At 46.1% G+C, this 18,812-nt stretch overlaps 2 protein-coding genes across 9 annotated transcripts in view; one reads left to right on the top strand and one right to left on the bottom strand.

Annotated features, from left to right (window-relative positions):
* Positions 1-1,869: 1,869 nt before the first annotated feature.
* Positions 1,870-15,607, bottom strand: LOC116794188 (thymosin beta-12-like). Of its 2 annotated transcripts, none has more exons than XM_032702640.1 (3): positions 15,528-15,607; positions 3,599-3,706; positions 1,870-2,202 (listed from the first exon to the last, which is right to left on the bottom strand). In XM_032702640.1, the coding sequence occupies exons 2-3, from the start codon at positions 3,696-3,698 to the stop codon at positions 2,165-2,167; spliced, it is 138 nt and encodes a 45-aa protein (XP_032558531.1). In that variant the 5' UTR covers positions 3,699-3,706; positions 15,528-15,607; the 3' UTR covers positions 1,870-2,164. The 2 variants fall into 2 exon arrangements, with proteins under 2 accessions (XP_032558531.1, XP_032558530.1); XM_032702639.1 differs by lacking the exon at positions 15,528-15,607 and adding an exon at positions 4,623-4,706.
* Positions 15,608-15,846: 239 nt separating this feature from the next.
* The window catches only part of FAM13B (family with sequence similarity 13 member B), a 46,008-nt gene continuing 43,042 nt past the window's right edge, over positions 15,847-18,812 (top strand). For 3 of the 7 annotated variants that reach the window (XM_032702635.1, XM_032702634.1, XM_032702637.1), the window contains exon 1: positions 15,847-16,072. The gene's annotated coding sequence lies outside the window, so the exon portion shown is untranslated. The remainder of the gene's footprint in view (positions 16,073-18,812) is intronic. The other 4 variants (XM_032702630.1, XM_032702636.1, XM_032702632.1 and 1 more) reach the window with 3 other exon arrangements.

An 18,812-nucleotide genomic window follows, 5' to 3' on the forward strand; every position in this document is an offset into this window, starting at 1 on the left:
GATTTACAGCACGTTGTGCTGAGCGAGTTGGCAGATGCTCTGAGCTGGCAGAGAAGGAGGGAGATGGTCACGTGGAACAAATACTGTCTCCTGGCAAAACCAAGGAGAAAGTCTGGTCTGTGGGCTCATTGCTGGGTGCAAAACGGTGCTTAAAAATCACCCTGTAGAAAAGTAACGGGTTGGGTGGATCTGGTTGAGCAGAATGAACTACACAGATTTCCACAGGTGGTGTTTCTCCAAGTGCTATCTCTGAACTCTTCCTCCATCATCAAAGCAAGTATTTAAATAATGTCAAAGGCTCTTTGACCCTGAAGTGTGCAGGTGTGAGGGTAGAGCAGGAGTCACAAAGAAAATAACCCTGTTTTCCTTGTTGCCCAACCCCTCATGTTCCTCACCTTTTAAATAAAAAGTTAGTATTAATAAACCTAGCTGACCTTAAGAAAAACACCCCTTCGAGTCAGGAGACAGGGGAACGAGGTCCTCAAAGGAGAATGTACAAAAAATCTTGGTCATGAAAAGAAAACCTCAGCAATGTTGAACTGATGAATGGGGATTGAAATAGCAGCCTCAGTCCTTTGGACACCACTGACATTAATGGAGCTCTGACTGAGATCACCAGTCCTGTGTGCTGGGTGTTTTCCCTTGGTCTCCTGCTCACCTCTGGTTACCTTCTGTTGCCACCAAAGGTCACTCCTGTGGCTCCTGGTGCTGTTTAATTGCAGTCCTGACTATTCCCATTCAGTGTCAAGTGTCAAACAACCCTTAAGTAAACGAGAGCTTTCTGAACACCACCCCAACCTTTCAGCTCTGTGTTCTGAAGCCTGTAAAGCTGCTTTCTGCCTCAGCTCAGGCAGGTGCAAGCCCAAAGTAACCCTGCTCAAATACACAGAACTGTTCTCATTTCACAGCACAAGCAGGACCAACGCAGAGCTCCAGGGAGAGCAGTTTATCTGCCCAGGATAAGCACTTGTTTTTCTAATATGACTGGAAATTAATTCCAGAAGTGTTGTGATACCATGTAATTGGGAGTCCCCTGAGCTGGTACCAGAATCTATTTTTGCCAAGTCCTCTGCAGACCAGTGAGGATGTTATTGCACCACCAGTAATGAAGATTTAGGGAGTCCTTGCTTGCTTTGAAGGTTTGTGTCCTAGGCCCTCGTGCTGCTGAAGGTCTCTGTCTCATCCCAGAAAATCAGTGCAATACTAAATTTTCTTTCCTTCTCCCACCTTCCCTCATTCTTGTATTGTTGATATGACATGGGCCAAGGGCTGTGTGTGTGCTGCAGTTGCCCCAAGCTTCACTGGATCTTGGCAAGTTAAAGAGAAAAAAAAAAATCTGTGGAGGGTGTTCTGCGGCCCTTTTTCCATCTGGGATGCTAATTTGAGTATTTCCTCAGCCCAACCATCAATTTTTCATGGAATTTCCAAGTGGGTACTCATGTCTGAGACCTCTAACCTACTGTTGGACAGGACTGAAGCAGGCCATTAATTCCATATCTTACTCATGCCTGCTGCCAAGCTGAGGGTTTAAAAGCACAGGAGCTGCCAGCATACACAGTTTGTCCCTCAGGGTTCCCATGAAACACTCATTTGAGTGACACAGGGAATGGGATTGAAGTCTCCAGGCTGCTGTGAAGGTGTCTGGGGGGTTCCTGGGGGTTGGTGCCACCTGGGGCTCCAGGATTCTGCAGGATACAGATGAATGTGCTGATGGAGAGGGCCTGTGTGCCAGCCCAGGAACCTGTCTGGGGTAACCCTTCCCAACCTGACCATATTCCCAAGTAACCGTGGAAATGGAAACAAAGTGAGAAGGATGCTAGGAAGAGTTGGAGTTTAAACCCCATTTCTGCAAGGCTCAAAGACAGCTGATCAGAAGAAACCTGTTTATTGTGAGGCTTAGGAAAACAATTTCTATGCAAATTGCTTTTTTTGGCAAGTAATGGGGTCCACACAGAACTTGGAGTTACAGTTTTAAGAATACAAACACACAGTATCTTCTTCAACAAACACAAAACAAACTTCTCCAGGGAACATTAAATGAACAAATGCTTCCTTAAACAAATGGGAAACAAACAAGGGCTGGGGAGGACGAAACAAAACAGCAACCCAACTCAGAAGCCAAAACCCCACTGAAGAAGCAGCAGTCACATCTTGAACTTTACACTCAGGCTGTACTTTCGCTTTGCTTTTCCTGTTCAATAGCTGGCAGGAAAACAGAGGAAACAAAAACACCATCAATAAACATTACTGTTTATAGACTTTGCTTTCCTATGGAAACAGGCTGAGAGAGTTGGGGGTGTTCATCCTGGAAAAAAGAAGGCTCAAGGGAGACCTCAGAGCCCCTTCCAGTGCCTAAAGGGGCTCCAAGAGAGCTGGAGAGGGACTTTGGACAAGGGATGGAGTGGCAGGACAAGGGGGAATGGCTTCCCAGTGACAGAGATAGGTGGAATATTAGGGAGAAATTGTTTCTTGTGAGAGTGGTGAGGCTCTGGCACGGGTTGCCCAAAGAAGCTGTGGCTGCCCCATCCCTGGAAGTATCTAAGGCCAAACTGGACAGGTTGGAGCAACCTGGTCTAGTGGAAGGTGTCCCTGCCCATGGCAGGGTGGTTGCAACTGGATGATCTTTAAGGTTCCCTCTAACCCAAATAATTCTGTAACTCTGTGATAGTGGTTCTACAAGGTACAGATTCCTACAGTCTTTTTTAAAGCCAGGGAATGGTTAAATCCACACTTGCTTTTTTTGGTCACCCTGGAACTGCCAACTCCTTCCCATGTCTGCCTAGCTAGGAGGAAGTAGTTCCTGATGTGCAAACCTTCTTTTGTATTTATAGTTTTAGCACTGGTAAGGATAATAAAACAGGGGGGGAAAAACAGGGACAGTGCATCTCCATGGCTATCAGCACAGATATCCAGAGGGGTTAGCAATGCTCTTCTGAAGGAAGCTGCCCACAAAATCTGGTCCAAATGCTCTTTCATACCCGAAGTAGAAGTGAATCCCAGCCTCACCTGGCTGCCTGTGCACAGTGCCTGTAGGGGAGAAGACCCTGCACGAGTAAAGCTCAGGGATGCTTTGCTAAAGAAGATTTCCTATTAGATGAGGATGATAATGGGGTTTTCTTGCAGACTTATTCCCAGAGAAGGTGTCTGGAGGTCTCCTGGCCAGGGCTGGCAGCAGGTACCAGTGGGAGGCAGCAGCTCATCTACCTGCTAACACATTAAATCCAGAGCCCAGGCACGCTCTGGGGAGGCTGCCAGGGATGGGCAAGGGTTCCCCTGTGCCTCCAGAGAGGCTGGTAACATGGTAATTACAAACAGATTGATCCTGTTACCAGCACCCAGCGGGGACACTGGTCTTGCTTTTAGCAGAAGCAAGAGCAATCCCATCAGAAAGGGTTTTTCAAACAAAATGCACCATTGGTTATAATTATTGGTATCTTTGGAAGCCCAGCATAGGCTACGAGTCTTAGTATTATCCCCACTTAAAATCAGGGATGAGTTTGAGCCTGTAATCCCATGATTAGTATTCATTTTGCATATGAACTGCAACACAGATTGTGTCCTTGCTACTCACAGTTCAAATAGCCTCAGAAGCACTTACTCTCTTTAGTGGGCAAGGGATTTTTCTCTCTGGTTTCTGTCTTCTTCAGCTTGGTCTTGTCAAACGTTTCAATTTCTGCAAAATCTGGTTTGTCGGACATGATGGGTCCTGACAAAGAAAGGGAAAACACACCCATGGCTTCATTAGCTAGTGCTGTGATATCAGCCATCTGCAAAGCATTTTCTCCTCAAAAGAAAAAAAATGTGAAAAGTCCATGGAAATGTTTATTCAAAAAAACCCCACAAATCCAACACCTCGATCTGGGACCTTTCCCCCAAGGCTTGGCTCTTTCAGAGCAGAAGAGGAAAGGCATAAATAGAATTTTCTCTGGATTTCTCAGATGAAATTACTAAAAATCCTATTTTGCACGTGGCAACAAGAATATTCAGTATTGAAGAGACAATGCATTAATTGCCAGTAATCCACGGTGCCTCCTGACGTAAACCTCTATTTTAAGAAACGCTGCTAACCAGAAAATCTACAGTAAACCCCGAATCCAACAGGAACAAAGAGCTTCAGTTATGATTTTCTTTTAATTAATAGGATTTGTCTTTAATTCTGAGCCCCCTGTCCTGAGCACATCCACCCCCTGAGCTGCTGTGGACACTTCAGCGTAACAATAGAGGACTGGTTCCCTCAGCCCTTTGTTTGCTCTCGCTCCATATCCCACTCACAGCTCAATGGGTTTGATTATACCCTATTATAATAAAGACAAATCCACAAAGCACACCAGCATTCAACCCTTCACCTGTCAAAACTTCCCTAATCCAATTCATTTTTTAATAAGAAATTCAAGTTAAAACCCAGCCTGGGCGTTATTCCCCTCATTTCAGTAGAGTTTCCCGTCAAGGCGAGGCTTGGCCCGGAGATGGCTGGTATAATTATATTTTTTTCCTTCCTGCAGAAAATCGGATTTCATTGCTATCTGCACTGAGACAACAGAAGTAAATATTCACAAGTAAAAAAAAAAAAAACAAAAATGAAAAAAAAAAAAAGAAAAGCTACTAAAACCACATGGCATTACCGTCTGGCTGCTCTCTCCTCAGCTGCTTGGTGGCCGTCTGAGGCAGTGTGAGTTGAAAAAGGTCAGGGTAATCCCTCCTCTCCTCTCCCCTCCTCCCCCCTCCCAAGCCCATCGCTATTAATATTGATTAGTTTAGTGCTGGGATTGCTCAGCGTTTAGGGAAAGGACAGATTGCTCCTGCAGAAAGTGCATGAGGGAGGGAAATGGGAAAACTGGCATGGAAAACTGCCAAAATGCATCTTGATCTTTCTTTTCTTTTATTTTCTCCTTGTTTGCCGTGGCAATCATGTTGAAGTTTTGCTTCCTGTCCTTTCCCAACGCTGAGGTTTGGAGCAAAGGTGAGCCTGGGGGCTGCTGCTGCTGCCAGGTTGGTTTTTGGGGAGATTTTAGGTGCGTTCAGCAACATGCCTGGGGTCATCCCTACCTGCCCAAGCTCACAGGAGCTTGGGGCTGGGGAGGGCTCTAAGCAGAGCCATGGTACCATTGCCAGGATCAAGGGCCAGATCTGAGATTAGCACGACCTGAGCACCACACCAGGAACGTGTCCTGAAAGGATGGACAATGGATCTTCCATTCACTCCCGTTTTTGAGGCAATCCACCCACTTGCTGGTGCCTCTCTCAGCCCATGGCTCTGCACACCAGACCAGGCAGCTGCCCACAGCCAACCTTCCTGCCTTCACTGTGCAAAAATCCAGGTTGGCTTGTGTGACCATTCCCTGTTCCCCACCTGTGCCAATGGCGTGGATCACGCTGGACTTGCTTCCAGGGAACCTCTTGAGCTGCAGCAAAGGGAGAATTGTGTAGATGCCAAGTGATGTGATTAAGAAAATCCCTTTAAAATGGCTGTTAGCCCTTGTCTGTGTCTGCAAGCCACGCTGGGTATTAGATGTGGGCACGGCCTGTAGCCACCGCCCAGCTCTGCTGCTCTTGAGGGATGGGACATCCCTGGGGCTGGGACATCCCTGGGGCTCTGATGTGGCTCCAGCTACCCAGCAGAAAACTACTTGGGGAATCACTCTCCAAGGGAAAGGAAGGGAAGGGCTTTGTGCAGCCTCCTAGATCCTGGTGTGGGGTTTCCTTTGGATGTCTCCGTTTGAATTACCTGTCTAGACTCCATGATAGGCCAAAAGGGAGTCAGGTAAGTTGGGATAAAATTAGTTGAGCCCTAGGAGTACCTGGTTCCCTCCAGTGACTGTAAGGCAGCCTGGACAATGGGCTCAGGGAGACAGGGATGTCTCAGCTGACTGAGAGCCCCGGGAAGGTCTGTGGATTTTCCTGTTGGCATAACAGGCTCAGGTAGGGTGGGTTTGAGTCTGATATATGTGCATGGAGAAAATGCTATTAATGTGTTTAAATGTGTCTTAAGGATCTCTTCTTTGTTTAAATTAAAATAATGACCAGGTTTGTGGTTGGGCTAGATGGTCTTAGAGGTCTTTCCCAACTCAAATGATTTGTGCAGGCTGGCTTGGTTACCAGCCAGTTACTGCATCTGCACTGACTGTCCACACAAAATCACTGGGGGTGTGCACCATATTTAATGTCAGGACTCCATTCCTTTGCTTCCATCGCATATATCCAACCAGTTGTCACAAATTGAAAGCTGTGTTCTTGACTGAAAGCCCCTGGGAACAAGCAGGAAGGTGGATACTGGGTGAATATTGGTGGAAGCTGTAGCTGAGATTTGGCACTGAACAGTCTTGGTGTCTGTATAAAGAGAAAGCATTAACCTCTTGTTAGGCTGGAAATGAGATTTAGAAGATCAGAAAAGACTTTAAAACATAATCTGAGTGATTCATCAATCCAGGCAGTTCATGAGTTTCAGTTTTTTTAATGTTTGTCCATTTTTGCAAATAACAAATATAATTCTGATTATGAAGAGAGACTACAAGTGCAAAACCTCTTAAACTTTTAGACTGGCACGAGTTCTCGGAGTTGTAGAAAGCAAACAAAATGTTGCAGCAAAGCAGAAGAATCTCATTTCTGGCTTTCTGTGTCCTGTCATGGGCTCAGCCCCAGGATCCACAGCAGAGCTCAGGCTCTTCTAAACATGTTAAGACAGGGTGAGCACGCTTGTTTTCACCACCACCACTTTAATTGCCCAAGTTATTGGCAGAGCTAATATTAAAAACAGTTTGGGATACATTGTTTGGGGTTTTAGGCTGAAGATGACCAGGTTCTTAATTGATATTGGGTTGGGTTTGTGAGGAAGGTGCAACAGTGTTAACAACATAATGATGAGAAATTACATGTTCTCACTCTGTTGAAATCAGGAGATACTCATCTCTGCAACAAACGTCTTGACCACTGCAGAAAGTGCCTGTCAAGTTTCTGTAGCTTTTAAGTTCGGTCCTGTGGTCAAACACGGCTCATGTGGGATTCAAACCTCATGTTTATATACTCTGTGCAGCACAGGCAGCTGGATGCAGTTTACATATGGAAAGTTTGGAATTTGGCCTGAGGGCACTGCATACTGCATTGAGGCTGATCACAGGAGGGTTAAAGATGGGTAGGTAATACAGTACTCAGATGCCTTTTCCTTTCACTGGGAATGGAAATGTTCTTGCTATATGAGCAGCAAAGCAGTTATTTGTCAGGTTTTTAATGGCAGGATTTTGGAGTCACCACTGTCAGTAGGGGGAATATGGCATTTCCCTGGCCTTGGGATGACTGTGGTTGAAATAAACCTCAACTTTCTTTGAGGAGCACAGAGGCAGCAGAAAGATCCAGCACACATAAATGTGAAAAACCAGGAAGCCAGTGGAGCATGCAAACTATGAGATCTTTGCACATGCTCTACACATAAAGCATGCAAAGCTACACTGGTATGGCTGTGCCTGAAAAGCTGCCTCATACAATGGAAATTGCATTTTATGCAATTTTATCTGCTGCCAAAAGATGAAGGGCTGAGTCACACTGACACCTCTGATACCAGTGAGTCACCTGCCATTGACAGCATCAAACCATGCCTGGCAGCACAAGCCACGGAGTGTCTGTCAGACACCCACAGAGAAACCGGGGAAAACAAACACTTGCTACCAGGATTTGGTAATAGGTGAGAGGAAATGTTTAAAAGGAGCTCGAGTGCAAAGTCTGAGGAGTGAGGCTGGGACTTTTGGAGCCTGCTGCCACTTGGCCTCTTCCCTTGGCTGCTGTCCTTTGGAAGCAGCGTGCCCAGTCCATGTGGGGCTGTGGCTGCAGGGACATCAATGTATATATTATATATATGAGGACTGTAGCCTTTCACGGGCCGGGAGATGCTGTGCTCATATTTGGCACAAGAGGTGCTCTGGAAATGCCAAGTTTCATGGAGACGAGATGGGCAACTGCCAGAAAGAGGGGGTTTCTTTCTCCATGGTGCAACAGTGGGAATCAAATGGTATCCATTTCCACAGGGAGCTGAGGAGGGACAAAGCACCCCAACGAGCAGCCGGCGGGAGGAACAGACGCTCGAGCAGATCAGTGTCTGTAGCTGAGCCAATAAGCTGACACAACTGATTTTATAATCACATCAGCGCTGTCTCGAAATAACACACCCACTCCAATATAACAGTGATTTCATTTCCAAAATGTTGTGGCATTTTTGGTGCTAAAGGTAGGGGATCAATTTTTCAAGGTCAAAAGCCGGGCTGGAATCTGCACGTGGCCTAATTCCTTCAGGTCCCTGTGAGCACCGAGCACCTCCCAGGCAGGTAGCAGGATTGCGTGTGCTATAAGCTGTCCTTAGAAGGTTTCCCGTCCTCAGGGGAACAGGAAAAAAAAAAAAAAGAGAGACTACAGCTCCACTGAAAGGGTTTTCTTAGTTCTCTTTGTGCCTTTTGTTCCGTCTTGCTGCCAAAAAAAATATCCATGTTTGGGAACGGAGACAGGTTCCCAGGCTAAGAGACAATGAATCCTGGGGGTGTAAGGAAGGCACTGATCCCTCTTTGGCAGACTTTCTGCTCTAAGGCTGCACTGTTAGTGAGTAAATACTCGATACTTGTCTTGCACTGTATGTTTTATCATTACCTAAGGTGTTTCATTTTCCTTATCAAGACCATTGTACCTTCAGGGTAGGTACATAGAGAAGATGAGCGGGGAGGAGAGGCAGTTGTAGATAGTCCTTCTCCTTGGGCTATTTTTTCTAACCCTGTGTTTTCCAAATAGCTCAGGATATCAAACAGTCTATACTGGGAGTCCCATTGCAGCAAAGAGCAAAAAGAGAAAACATAAGCTAGTGGGAGTAGAAATTTCCTCTCTCCCTTTTTTTTTTTTGATATTATAAAACTTGGTATGGGGGTGAATTTTTAAAAGTTTAACCAGATGGAGGTTCTTGCAACAGAGCTTTCTCGAGAACTGACCCAAAAGTGTGTCTTCCAGCATAAACTACTTTGCTCTGGCCTGGCCTTTTCTAGCAAATTCTGGGTGACCCTTGTGTGCATTATTAAAGGAAAAAATGAATTAATACAAAATATCCATGCACATGGTTCTCTCCCAAAGATAGGGTGGAGAAAGAAGCATGTGATGTCTTAGTCACATCAGTTAATGCTATCGAACACATGACAGTTTGTGATGAATGCTGATCTAGAAACACAAGTTAGCATGACTTTGAGTCTTTACTAAGTCATTTTTTTCTCTCTGTCTCTGGACAGAAGCACCTCTTGCAAGCAGCAGCTTTTGGGGAAGCAGTAAGACAGGGAAGTCTAGGATGTGCTCAAACAGATGATGGCTCTTCTCAGTGCAGCTGGCTGCTCTGGAATGGAACAATCCACTCTTGGAATTCTCACTCTCTTTGCTTTAAACAGGAGGAACATCACCCTTCCTTGTGAAGTTCAAATTGTGCAGCAAATAGATAACCAACATAATCCAAGAGAAGATAATCAAAGATAATAGAATCCAGAGATCTACTAACTTTATATTACCTTCAGATTTTTCTTTTGTCCGGAGGAAGAAGGACAATCAGTGGGTCTGTTGTTACAATCCGTGTTGTGCTGGGGTAGATATGGAGGTGTGGTGTTGACTCCTGGGACTCAGGGCTGTGGGTGTAGTTTAGATGGGTGCCTGACCAGCACTTCTCTTTGTGTTGCCAAATCATTCCATTTTCAACAGCCTGGGACCTCCTGGTAGCTTAAGTGGTTTTATGTTTTGGGGAGAAAAAGATAAACCCTGAAGTTTTCCAGCTGCTTAAGGGAATGAGGCTGCTGAAGCAGAGGAACAGACTTAAGCAGCCAAGTATGTTTTTTAGCTGATTACTGTGAGCAATTCACAGAGCAAAATACTTGCATTTCTACGTTGTCTTTTCCAAAAATCATTTTCCAATTTTATAAGCTTGTTAAGCCAAACACACGGGTATTCCATACGGTGTACAGGGTCAACAATTATGTCAGAAAGTGGTAATCAGCAAGTTCCACATCTGTTAACTTCTGCCTGCTCAAATGAAAGCTGCAAGTATGTTGTGTTAAATGCTGTTTATCTTTCTTTAAATGTAAAAAAAAAAAAAAAAGATGAGACTATTTTCCTCTCTTGGCATCTGAAGTGAAAATCTTTCTCCTCGAAACTTGACTGTTTTCAATTACTAGTTTTATGGCTTTTTTTTCCTAGCAAATATGTATAAAGTGCTAAAATCAGTCAGATTAAAGCCATGTCTTCATGACAGAGTTAACCTGAGCTCTGTCAAAGTGACTCCTCTGGTGTTAGTGTACCTTGAGTGTGAGTGGCCACACCATGAAATAACATGGGAGCAGCAGAGAGTGATTGTGTTGGCAGCAGACAAATTGTGCTGACGTGAACTGTGGCCTCTCCTCGACCCAAGGTAAAAGCACCACAGCAGCTGGAGTACAGATCCATGGGAGTGCAAAGAATGGGAATTCCAAAGGGATGGGGACATTCAAGCTTTAATTCAAGTTAATTTTTAAGTGGGGACTATCTTTAGGGCATGAGCTTGTACATCCAGAGCCCGGACTGGTGAATGCAGAGAAAAGCAAATAGGAATTAAAAAAATGCAAGTGTGCAATATTGCAATTTTCGCTTGCCTGGTGCAGACACTGAGTGATTTTTCCCTTTGGATGAATACAAGCTTGCATAAAATTCAAATAACTCAGCTGTCTACAGATGGGGGGGGGAAGTGTGGGAAGGGGAACAGACGGAAGGAAATGGAACTGAGAAGACTGAATTAACCTTTCGATGTCTTGAATTTCAAGAAGGGAAGAATTATCTCCTGTTAAATCTGCAACCGTGCAATTAAAATATGAACAAGCCTTAAAAGCCACATTTGACCCATATTCCCAGATTTCTACTTTAAAGACAGATCTCCCAAAACCAAGATTCAGATCCAAAAAGTATTCAAAGGCAGGGAAAAAAAAAATCTCATGCTGTAAATGTTTATTTTAATCACAGAACTCTAGTAGAAAAATGAGTAAAAATGTCTGACATTTACGCAGAACATGTGCCTTTGATATTGAATTCAGTTTTTAAAAATCCTTACATATGTGTGTCTAGTAATGGCTGACAGTCTTTGAAAAGATGAATGGTTTTCTCTGGGCTGGAGTTTCTGTTTCTATAAAATAGATTTTTTCACCTGTCTACTTGAGCATTGAGAAGCCTCGTTTGTTAATTTAAAAATGGACTTTGATTCTTAGGTGCCCTTTTGGACACTGTGAGTCAGAAGAACTGGATACTTGCTGATTCCAGAGCCTCCAGGGAGAGTTATGGAAGTCCAACAAGGCCAAGTGTCATGTGCTGGGCATCCTGAAGCAAAATGTTTGTTAGAAAATTTTGTAATGCTGGAAAAGAGGAACAAAGTAAAGCTCAGTTTGGGGACATGTCTCTGTTTCTGGATGAAATATGCAGGAAAGGAAAGCACTTTGCAGCTGGAAAGTGTTACTGTTTGCTAATTCTTCTTTGGTGTTGAAAGGATTCATGTTTGTCAGTATTTTTTGCAAGAGACAATAGGATCTATTTAAGAGAAACACTGTGCACTTCCAAGTTCAGGAGAATGTATCAAATAATTTATAGGTGAACAATTAAAACCAAAAGCAAATACTTCGCTGACATACAGATAGTTTCTCCCCCACCAAGTAAAAACTATTTGGCATATAATGCACAGGTATTGCAGCAGACAGTGTCTTGTTTTGCTACACATCAAATTCCTGTTTGCTCCTAGTAAGATAATAACCCAGTATGAAGGTAAGGAATTGCATGGCAGGCTATCAATCTCCCAAGGACTGGATTGGATTGCAAAGCTGATTTAAGTTTTGGAGTATTTTAGCTCAGTTTGTACTAAGCCTTGTACAACAGTGAGCACAGTTGGGATAGGAGTAAGGTAGGGCTGTTGCTGGAACTAGACTTAATTGGAAGCTAGAGTCTTCAGAGAGTCTTTATTCTGAAGTCACACTTCTGAAGACATCGGGGATACGTGAAGGAAATACGGCTCTGGTTCTGTGACATATACTGGTAATAATGATTTGTACTCATGAATGGCTTTTCCTGAAAAAAAGGGAATTACACTGGTAGTTGTTTCAGATCTACTAAGTTACTTTGTGAGCATTTAGCAGGACAATCTCTGCAAAACTTTTAGGCTGAGCAACTTAGCTGGACTTGTAAGAAAACACACTGAGCTGCAGAACTGGCTCACTCTTTGTGGTGTGGCTCTGGACACGGATTTATCAGGGAGACAGGGATGCCACGGCACTCTGGCTCTTTAGTTCTTGGCAGATGCATCTGCCAAGATCCTGGAGCTGTGCAGCAGCTGGGCAACGGGTCCTTCTGCTCAGGAGCAGCCTCACACTGGGGCCTTGTCCCTGTACAAGGCAGTGCACTGTCGTATGTCCTGACATGTGGGTGACAGTGTCACCCTGCAGCCGTGCACCTGCACAAGCCCTGCTTGTGCTGGGGCTGCTCTGGACATGCCTGCGAGTTTGGGAGAGGGTAAATGAACCTGTGTGAGCTCCACAGTGTGCACAGCACCAAAGAGGGAGAATTACAAAATGCTGCCATCAAATTGGAGCTGGGCCTGAGGCAGTGGGAAACGGATGGAGACAGCTCATGGACATTCCCCATTTCGGTGTTTAGCAGTGATCTGAGAGGGAGGTGCCTTCAACAGCTGTGTTTTGGGCGTGTAACCATGCAGCCACTCATTAAGTTGCTGCCTCCCTTCCCTCTGTATTTACTATCTTAGAAGAAGTGGCCAAAGCACCAGAGAGAGACCAGGATGGTAAAAGGTGCAAGACTTACAAAGAGCCATCTACAGCTTCCCTTAAATGGAAGGGGAGGTGCTGATCTGCTCTCTCTCTGGTGACCAGTCATAGAAGTTCAGGAAAGAATGAAGTTGTGTCAAGGAAAGTTCAGGTTAGATATCAGGAAAAAGTGATTCACTGTGGGGGTGGTTGGTCACTGAAACAGGTTGATCAAGGAAGTGGTCACAGAAGCAAGTCAGAGTTCAAAGAGTATCTGGACAATGCTGTTAGTCACACGGTTTAGTTTTAGCTAGCCCTGCCAGGAGCATGGAATTGGACTCCATTATCCTTATGGGTCCCTTCCAACTTGAGATATTCTATGACTCTGTAACTCCCAGGTTGTCCTCAACCTTTCAGAGACAGACAGAGAACACAAAGTGAGCAGAAGAGACTAAAATGGCAGCCTGGGACTGCATATGTCTGCCCCCTGCGAGGAGCGTTGGAAGCCTTTGAAAGGAGGGGGGATAAGCTGGCGTGAAATGGCGAACTCAGAGCCAGTTCAGGGGAGGGAACACACTGTCTGGGACTCAAAACCAGCAGACAGGTGCTGTGCAGCTCCTGCCTACCTGCCTGCCTCTGCTGTCTGTCTCCTCTCACCACGTGTGCTTTCTGTGTCAGGTTTCTTGCAGTTTTATTCCTGTCAACTGGCCAACGTCTCTGCTGAAGAGCCAGCTGGAGTCCGCTCTCCCCCATGTTTCATCAACAAAATTGCCAGCTTGTTCTGATTCAGTATCTTTATTGTTGTTGATGAGGCTAAATGAATCAGAAAGAACACAGCGATGTATACAAAATACAAATTCAGAAACCTCATCCTGATGCGAGGAGATTTTATTAGCGGTTCAAGTGGAGAAGTCTGCTGTGGAAGGAGAGGAGACAGCACACACAGACCTCCTGAGAGGCCACTTCCCCCGACCCTACATATGTTATTGCTTTTGCATGCTACCTCCTAATGACACCAAATATTTCCAGCAGGAAAATAGAGTTTTAGATCTGATTAAACCCTGGCTAATTTACTGTGGGATTGTGACTCTCCCTTCTTTGGATTCTAAATGTAAAACCTCTTAATGAGTCCTATAAATGTATCTCTAGATAAAATTCAGAATCCATGTTGGAAAACCTGAAATAAAACCCTCCCAGCTATTGAAAATACAGAGGTTTCAATTAGTCCCACCCTAGTAGTATCTTTTTTTTTTCCCCTTTCATATATTCTTTGTCAGTTTTTCATGGGGGAAAAAAAAAGCTTTTCCTGAGAGGATTTTTACTAACTAAATCCAAGTTTCCTTAAATGCCTTATTAAACCCACCACCTATGGCTGCTGGCACTGCATGACAGAAAAAGCTGTTGTAGTTTCAGCGTGGCATGTGGGAACCACAGACTGCCAGGCACGGGTTTTAACACTTCGGGTGTAAGCTTGCATCTCCTCACTAACTTATGCTAACTTACTTTAAGGGTGCTAAATTTTCCGCTTCAAAATGCATTAGCTCTTTGTCAAAGGGCAGTTCATTACTTCTGGCGCGCTTACACTCGGGGAACGTTTGGGAGCGATGGCTCTTGATGCTTTAATTCAGAAAATTTACAGCAAATATTTTAATATGGTTGTGAGAAATGGAAAACTAGAATCACAGAATCAGTTAGGTTGGAAAAGACCTCCGAGATCATTGCATCCAGCCTATGACCGAACAACACAGTGCCAACTAGACCATGGCACCAAGTGTCACGTCCAGTCTTTGCTTAAACAACTCTAGGGATGGTGAACACCACCTCCCTGGGCAGCCCTTTCCAATGTCTAATCGCCCTTTCTGTGAAGAAATTCTTCCTAATGTCCAACCAAAGCTAGTGGGGTACGAGCCTCCACAGTGACACTACTGGCCGTGGTCCGTCTCTGCACACAACAGGACAAAATGACATAGACTTAAGCTGTGACAGGAGAGGCTTAGGTTGGACATTAGGAGGAATTTCTTCACAGAAAGGGTGATCAGACATTGGAACAGACTGCCCAGGGAGGTGTTTAAGGAAAGACTGGACATGGTGCTCAGTGCCATGGTCTGGCTGATATGGTGGTATTGGGTCACAGGTTGGGCTTGATGATCATCCTGGCCTGGATCAGGAACAGTGTGTCCAGCAGGACCAGGGAAGTGATTCTGTCCCTGTACTTGGCACTGGAGAGGCCGCACCTTGAGTGCTGTGTCCAGCTCTGGGCCCCTCAGTTTAGGAAGGACATTGAGGTGCTGGAGATCCAGAGAAGGGCAGCGAGGCTGGGGAAGGGACTGGAGCACAAGTGCTGTGAGGAGTGGCTGAGGGAGCTGGGGGAGCTCAGCCTGGAGAAGAGGAGGCTCAGGGGAGACCTCATCACTCTCTACAACTCCCTGACAGGAGGGTGCCACCAGCTGCGGGTCGGGCTCTTCTCCCAGCAGTAGGACAAGATGGCACAGCCTTGAGCTGCACCAGGGAAGGTTTAGATTGGACATGAGGAAAAAGTTCTTTACAGAGTGAGCGATCAGACATTGGAATGGACTGCCCAGGGAGGTGGTGGAGTCACCGTCCCTGGAGGTGTTTAACAAGACACTGGATGTGGCGTTTCGTGCCGTGGTCTAGTAGACAAGGTGATGCTGGGTCACAGGCTGATGATCTCAGAGATCTTTTCCAGCCTGGGTGATTCTGTGATCTCAGGACGCGTTTTCCAGGCTAACTGACCCTGAGCCCGCACGGGCTGAGTCACTGTGCGGGTGCCCGAGTCCCTGTGCGGGGTGAGGACGAGATAAAAACGCCAATTTCGGGCCGCCCCTTCCCGCTCCGCCCGCGGGCGCCGCCGCCGCCTCAGGGCGCGGGCCCCGCCCACCCCTCAGCGCCCGCCCCGCCCCGCGGCACGTGACCCCGGGGGAGGGGGCGGGGGGCGAGCGGAGGGGGGGTGTGCGCGCTCTGCACCTGTCAGTCAGCGCGTCACTTCCGGCCGTGGCCGCCGCTGCCGTCGGGGACCCCCCGCTCGCGGGTCGGAGCTCGGAGCCGCTCTGAGCGCACGGACGGCGCCCGGGCCGGCAGCGCGGCGGCCGCGGCGGCGACAGCGGCGGGGGGGGGCGGCGGCCGCCGAGAAGGGGGAGCCGGGACGGGCACGAGGAGGGGCTGCGAGCGGAGCGGAGCGGGCAGGGCAGAGGCCCCGCGCCGGCCCCCGGGGTAGGAAGGGGCGGAGGGAGCTGCCGGCGGTGCCGCGGACGGCGGGGAGGGCGAGTCACCCGGCAACGGTGAGGGGCGCGCGGCGCATGCGCGGGGCGGGCGGGGGGTGCCCGCGCTCGGGCGGGTTCGGTGTCACCTCAGCGCGGCAGGAACCTTCTGGCACCGGCAGCGCCCTCCCGGCCGGGCCGGCCCGGGGAGCTGTCAGGGGCCCGAGCCTCCCCCGCTGCCCCTGCGGCAGCGCTGACAGCCCGGCTCCTCCAGGAGTTGCCTGCCCGGCCCGTCCCCTCGTCCCTCGGGTCATCCCCCCTGCGAGGGGGCTCGGGCAGCGCCGACCCCGCAGCTCCTCAGCCAAGTTGCTTCCAGAAGTTAAAAGAAGGGCAGGCACTGAGCGAACGCGCCGGCGTTGATAACGCCGGGTCACGGGCTGAACGTGCCAGGCTGTGCCCAAATGTATCATCCGAGGGGTCTGCCGGTGTGGGGCTCCATTGTTCGTGGAAGCTCCTTAGGGAGACTGAAATATTCGAGTGTTTCTTGTTGCCAGAAAGTTGCTTTAACGTGAGATGTCCCAGTGTTAGGGTGCTCCTTTCCAGGTTTGGGAAAAAAAAAAAAAAACAAACACAAAAAAACCCCAGAGCAAAACCCAACGACAGAAAACCTGCCATCACACACTGCAACACCAGGTTTTAGTGCTCAGCTCTCTTATTCTCAAGTCTGGCTGCGTTTTAATAAATTTTTGCAAAATTTCGTGCTGTTGTCGGGCTCGAGGTGGAGAAAAGAGGTAACAAATGAAGAAAGTAAATGTCACCTAATGACTCTTGGCTGTTAAAAAAAAAAGAAAGAAAGTGAATATATCAAAACCTACACTTTTTTTTTTTTTTTTTTTTTTTTTCTGGCGTGTATTCCTGAGTGTCCTCAGGGATGGAATTGTTAGTATGTGACTTTGGAACAAATTGTTAAACTGGATTAGCATTTAGGCTTGAATTTTTTCTGTCTTCCGTGCAGTTGAACTTGCCAGCATAAAAGGGATAAAAAGCTGGTTTGTTGGCCTATATTATAAGCAATTTAGCTATTTTGTTGGGGGGTTTTTTTGTTACTGCTCGTTACTAGTAAATTGCTTTATGTGTTCTTTGTTGCATAGATTTGAAGGTATTTAGAATCTTTTTTAATCTGCTTTGTCTGTGTTTTGTACATTGTGCAGCACCATAGGGATCCTTTCCTTACCTTGACAATGTTACAATAAGGAATCAAATACCTCAATGTTTTGAAAGCATCAAACTGGAAAGTTACTGTATTATTTTAGAAAAATCAATCAAGCGGAGTGCTCCATGGTTACATTTAAAGAAGCTGACTCGGAGGAGCTCCTGGTAACTTCTAATGCTTGCAAATTTTGTCATGGACAATGTGTCAAAACGTCTGAGTTTGGCAAACGATAGTTTTTAATCTGCTCAGTCTTAGTGATTTTGGGCTCTCGTTACTTCTAACACGGGAGGATCTTCTCAGAGCTCCTTAAAAGGCTTCACGTTTGTCCTGTGTGGCTCTTGCCTGAGACCTCTGCAAGCAGTGAGGTTTTACTTTCTAATGTACATAACGCCGTGTTTGCAAAGGCAGGTGAGGCTGGAGAAACATTCCATGCATTTGGAACAGACATCAGTAAGTGTGGCGAGCCCCTGCTTTTTGGGGTGTTGTTTTGGGGTTTTTTTCCCTTTCAAATACTCGGGCTTTTGATCTCTGGTCTAATTGTAGCTCAGCAGTGATGCCCTTTTTTTAGGAAAATGAGGAAAACCTGCCAAGTCTTGAGGTGATTTTTTTAGTTTGGATTTTTTTTTCGGGGTAGTTGTTCTGTTTTTCCCCCCCCATCCCCCACAAAAGAAGCTGCAGCTATAGGGAAGAGGAAGTGATGTCGGTAAGAGACTGCCTTTAAGTTGTCCTTAAATTCGGTGCATAACACCAGGTTAATTTTATCACACAGAAATCTAGTGGCCATTTGGATGGGAGTGAATTGACTTCTTGCAGGGCAGTTCAGCATTTGCATCTGTAAGGGTGAGAGATGGCAAACCCTTTTAACTTTTTTCCTGTGTTGCAGGCCCGGTTATATATTTATTGATCATTTCAGATGTGAGGACTGGTATTTAAGGACCAGAAAATAACACTTAATCCAAAACATCTGAGGAGGAGATAGAGAATTGAAAGACTATTAAATCTTCTGTGAAGGGCTATGAAAGAGGGAGATTTATTGCTTGTCATGCAGTTTGTGAAGTGATGGCTCTATCAGTTTTTCGGCAGAGAGGCTGTATGTCTCGTGTCAAAATTGGATTCAGGCAGAGAATACAAGAATTTTACATTGCTCCCTGGAAAGTTAGTAAAATTGAGCCATTCAGTTTGGAATCTCTTGCTGAGTGTTTTCTGTAAGTTATAGATTTTGCCTGCAAAAATTTTGTTTGAGAAAGGCGAACTGTCTCAAGGGTTTGGTAAATTCAGATTTGTCTTCATAGTTACATACTGTCTTGGTAGCCAAGTGTTGGGATTTGTGAAAGTTCTTTCAATTCAGGTGAATTCTATGTATTCTTGCAGCCTAAAACATAATGTGTTTGTTACTGCATCTTCTACCGGGCTTTTTTTTTTGGGTTTTTTTTGAAGTCTTTAAAACATAGTTTGGAGGGTGATTATGGTGCTTAAAACCTGTTAGGTTTGCAATGTATGGGTGGAGTCCTTCACTACAAGAAATGGGTGATATTTTGCGGGACCATGTTGTGATTATCGTGAAAATAGTTCTATTGTGATAGTAACAAACAATTAATCTTGTGGTCT

This window comes from Chiroxiphia lanceolata, chromosome 15 (genome assembly GCF_009829145.1).
Source record: "Chiroxiphia lanceolata isolate bChiLan1 chromosome 15, bChiLan1.pri, whole genome shotgun sequence".
NCBI lineage: Eukaryota > Metazoa > Chordata > Aves > Passeriformes > Pipridae > Chiroxiphia > Chiroxiphia lanceolata.